At 34.6% G+C, this 5,000-nt stretch overlaps 1 protein-coding gene across 2 annotated transcripts in view; it reads right to left on the bottom strand.

Moving 5' to 3' along the window:
• LOC135198659 (E3 ubiquitin-protein ligase trim-21-like) overlaps positions 1–5,000 on the bottom strand; it is a 13,364-nt gene that overhangs the window by 259 nt on the left and 8,105 nt on the right. Inside the window, exons 2-4 of one of the 2 annotated variants that reach the window (XM_064226465.1) lie at positions 3,058–3,149; positions 1,889–2,614; positions 804–869 (exon numbers count right to left, since the gene is read on the bottom strand). In XM_064226465.1, the coding sequence (XP_064082535.1) occupies positions 804–869; positions 1,889–2,557 (735 nt within the window). In that variant the 5' untranslated portion in view covers positions 2,558–2,614; positions 3,058–3,149. The remainder of the gene's footprint in view (positions 1–803; positions 870–1,888; positions 2,615–3,057; positions 3,150–5,000) is intronic. The other variant, XM_064226455.1, reaches the window with a different exon arrangement.

The following is a 5,000-nucleotide window of genomic DNA, read 5'->3' as shown; positions in this document are numbered from 1 at the left end:
TGTCTTTTAGTGGCTGTAATGACCTCTTAACTTCTCGATTTCCCATCATTGCATTTCTTTAGAAGTCCGCTTATCCCTGCAAGCTTCATTTCCGTAACTTTTCAGTTTTCCTAACAGGATTCAAGCCTTAACTTTGAGATTCCATTGATGATTGGGAAATCCAATAAAATACTATGGTACGAAGATAAAGTTAGAGGTCATTGTAGCCCTATAAGATACTATTATTATTATTATCATTATAATTATTACACAGAAGACTAACCCCTGTTCATATAGAACAAGCCTACATGGGCCTTTGACTTGAAATTTAAGCTTCCGAAGAATGTGGTTCTCATTTGGAAGAGGTGGCAGAAGATAATAGGGAACACAAAAAGAGATCAGTTATTGGAAAAAAAGAGAAATTAATGAAACAATAAATAAATAAAGATATGGATAAATTAGTACAGTGGTCAAAGAAAACCTTAACAATTGGACCCAAATCACTGTGATTGGTTACTGTTTTTATCCATATCATGATTCAGATAATTAGCTGTGAGTCACTAACAATTATATCATACGGTTCTTATCACGAAACAGTAAAGTTAACAGTTTGGTTGCCCCAGCCTTAAGATGTATATTGAAGAATTTACTCTGGTTTGAAGACGACATCATGGTAATTATGTCTTTTCATTATTTTGTATAATTGATTTATGGATTGCATGAGAAATAACGCTGAATAGCGAATATGGCATCACAATCGTGTTCTTAGAGACGATGAATCGAATCTTTACGAGAAGAAAAGTAAAAGTAATTTCACTAGTTACCTTGACAGCGGATTCCTTTTGCTTAACTGGGATTAATGCCAGCGCTTCGGCAGTTACCCTTTTCACCTGGAAATAAATAAAATTAATATGTAGATTCATACATACATACATACGTACACAAAAGAATCGACAACAGTGTCATGTATCATTGGTGGATTATTTTGGATGCTTTCTTTTATTATCACGAAAATCACGTCTCTGGTGATCGTTGAATATTATAAGATATTACATTATGAAATGTAATGGAAATTTATAAAGTAATATTAATTTTCGCTTGAGACAGAATCTACATTGTGACTTAAACTTACATATCGAGACTTTCAATTCTGAAGATAGCAATTTCATGTTCACTGTTAGTGTCCAATAGGTAGGTATATGAAGCTATTTATCTTTTACCGGCTTAACTGGAAATTTACTAGGTCAAAAATATGACATCCACTTTTTAGATAAAATTCAGAATTTAATTTGAAACAAAAAGGATATTTAGCTGGAAAAATTATCATAAAACCACAAACACTCACACACACATTTTATATATATATATATATATATATATATATATATATAGTATATATATTATATATATATATATATATGATTGGAAAATCATAGTAGATGCACGTGACTTCATGATTTAAGCGAATACCGCAGGAAAAATAATAGGCAGAAATTCGTACCGAGCGCTTTCGTCCTTTAATTAGACATTATCTCATTAAAAGACGAAAGCGCTCGATACGAATTTCTGATTATTATTTTGCCTACATATATATATATATATATATATATATATATATATATTATATTATTATATATTATATATATATATATCTATATATATATATATATATATATATATATATATATATATATATATATATATATATATATATATATATCTTATATATATAGGCATCTGGAACTCCTGAGATCTAGTAGGAACAGGATGGAAAATGCACATTGTATCACCTTTCGTATATTAATATATATATATATATATAATATATATATATATATATATATATATATATATATATATATATATATATATATATATAAGCGGCAATAAGTAAAATACGAAGACTCACATCTCTGTAACTCTTGAAAACGTCGCTTTGGTGTAAATGACGCGTTCCTACCCTCCATTTCTGAATATCGGAGTGACAAGCGACAATCAGCTGATGGGCTTCTGCCATTTCCAACAGCGTCCCCGAGCTCTCGAGTTTCTTCCTGGATTCCTTGAGTTTATCCCACTTGGCACTTCCTTCCTCTATCGCCTTTTTCGTGTCCGACTTTTCCTTAGTGATATCGGCCCCGACCTTCTTCACGTAATTGATGTACTCTTGGATTCTTTCAGAGAGGCGCGCGTGCCCTTGTGCTTTGGATTCGAGACGCTTCTGAAGCCTTTTCAGGGTATTGAGCTCGTTTTCGAGGTCGCCGCACAGGGTCTCGGCGCTCTTGCCCATGTCGTGTTTGGTGCAAACAAACCAGTCGTCGAGGTTTTCCTGGGATGTCCCACCTGACATTCTTCGACATCCAACCACCCTCATCATAGAGTAATTGACTGGGAGCTCCCCGGGCCCGCTGACAGGAAGCCTGTGTTGTTTTCTGCAGAAAGGACATTTCAAGATTGGCGACTGTTCAAGAATGTTTCCAATGCATGATGTGCACAGGGTGTGGCCACAAGTGAGGCATCTGGGTAGGTGGGTATCTTCGTCGAAATGCTCAATGCAAACCTCGCATTCTAGTGATCTCATCTCGGTCGACGGAAATAAGCCATCAGTTGTTTGCTGTCTTGTTCCTACGTTTCCATCCTGTTGAAATACGAAATTTAGTAGAGCACATTATCTTAGCAATAAAAGGGTGATTTATAATTCAAATTACTTGACACAATTTTCAAGTCATCTCAGAATAACGTCAAAGGAATTGAATGTTACACTATGAATTATTTGTTTAAATACGTCCATAAATATAAAACGTACATTCACGTAACTTGCAGTACAAGGAATAGTTGAGTACATAATGTAGGCAATAAAGGTTAGTTTGCAATTTTAAGATACTTGACAATTTTCAAGTCGCCTGATAATAATTTTAAACGAATAAAATGCTACAGCATGAATTATTTGTTTTCATGCGTCCAAACGAATAAAACATACATATACATTACTGTCAAACGCTCAATCTTACAAATACACAACAGATCCCCTGTATACTTGCTGCAACTGTTATTGTGATCTAAGACGAGTTGTGAAAATACCTCTTATGAGAGTTCATGCCAGAGAATGCTCAGAGCATGATGTCACTCGTCCATTACAATCACCAACAAGGAAATAACATCACTTGACATACCTGGAAAGGTGGAAGGTAAGGCTTAATTCCGGAAAAGAATCAAATGACAGAAGGTCATGGACGTCTGCAATGAAAAAGCTATTTGACGAATTTTCGGTATTGATGTGCTACCTGTTTACTTTATTTCATGGAAGTAACGAAACTCGCGTCAATGGAAATAGAGTATTGGTACTGAATATGAAGACCAAAAATAAGGTATAACTATGGAGATATTTATCTTTAATTTTTTTTTTTTTGGAAATTGAAAGGTTTACAGGAGAGGTTGTAAATACACAAAAACAAAAGAGAGTATTTTGAAGGGCTTTCGTCACTTTGAGGCGATGGTATACAAATCGTCGAGAAAATTGTATCAACCCGAAGCTTTCGACAAATAAGGAGAGAGAGAGAGAGAGAGAGAGAGAGAGAGAGAGAGAGAGAGAGAGAGAGAGAGTCTAGAAGCTGCAGTAAGAGACATTTCATGATGGCAGCACTCTATAAAAAAGGAAACTCGAGATTGCGTGCATGGAAGATGGAAGGTATTTGTTGCGGTGTGATAGAATGGATCCGCGGATGTCTGATGAATTTTGCTTGGAACTGTGAGAACGAGGTCACAGTGCAGAAGTCTTTTGCAGTTGGGATTGGAGTAATAGGATATCGTTTTAATTTCCGTTAAAGTTTTGAGAGTATTGCAGTTCATTTAGTAGCTAAAAATTAAACGCTGCACAAATTATTGTTTTCCGTTCTTTATATATATAAATCAAGCAAGCACACACACACACACACACACCACACACACACACACACACACACACACACACATATATATATATATATATATATATATATTATAATGTGTGTGTGTGCGCGTATGTATATGTTGGCGTGTATGTGTGGATTCGTGTAGTTATATATTTGTGACGGTTTCGCGTATTGAAAAGGTTTCAAATACGTAAAAGGCTCAAGAAATTTTTCTTCCTTGACTGGAGATCGATGTACTAACTCGGACGAAAGAGACTTTGAACGGAGAGTGTCCCATGCCAGTGAATTCAAAGAAACTCAGGGAAATCCTACGAGAAAGTGAGATAAATGATATCATTATCGGTATCGTCACTTCACGGACAACTTCTAGAAGATAAAACTTGCAAAGTTGCTCTCTCTCTCTCTCTCTCTCTCTCTCTCTCTCTCTCTCTCTCTCTCTCTCTCTCCTTCTCTCTGGGTATCTGTGTGTCTGTCTGTCTGTCTGTCCGTCTGTCTGTGATAAGATTCTTTTATTCATATCTGTTGAAAGTTGATATCACTTTAGCTTCAGTCAGGCAAAGTTCCATCTCCCTGAAGTTAGGAGAATGTCATTTCCGAAACATTAATGGAAACTGGGGAGGCTGTGGAAAGGTGAACGTCTCGGAGAATAAGCGATGATTCGTGGAAATGCAGATAAATGTATAGAATGCGTACATGTATATATATGTATAAGTATATATATTGTATATAAAAATGTACATACACACATACATACATACATATATGTGTTTGTATGCATGTATATATATATATATAATATATATATATATATATATAATATATATATATATATATATATATATATATATATATATATATTTGTAAAAAACTTTAGACAAATCATTATATTTTTTTCATTACTTTTTATTATGATTTGTTGCATTTTGACAGTCGCCCCCTCCCCTCTCTTTTTTTTTTCCCCTACCTTTTGAGGTTCATGATACAGAGACTACTTCTTTAGCATGCATAATTCTTATTTACATAACTAACATGCAGGGTAAGCTCAAGATAAAGTCAGTGTCATAGGTCTATTAAGATCTTAACATCTGGTCTAACTTTTGTACCAAACACGGC

Source organism: Macrobrachium nipponense, chromosome 23, assembly GCF_015104395.2.
Source record: "Macrobrachium nipponense isolate FS-2020 chromosome 23, ASM1510439v2, whole genome shotgun sequence".
NCBI lineage: Eukaryota > Metazoa > Arthropoda > Malacostraca > Decapoda > Palaemonidae > Macrobrachium > Macrobrachium nipponense.
This window is presented reverse-complemented; position numbering and strand designations above follow the sequence as displayed.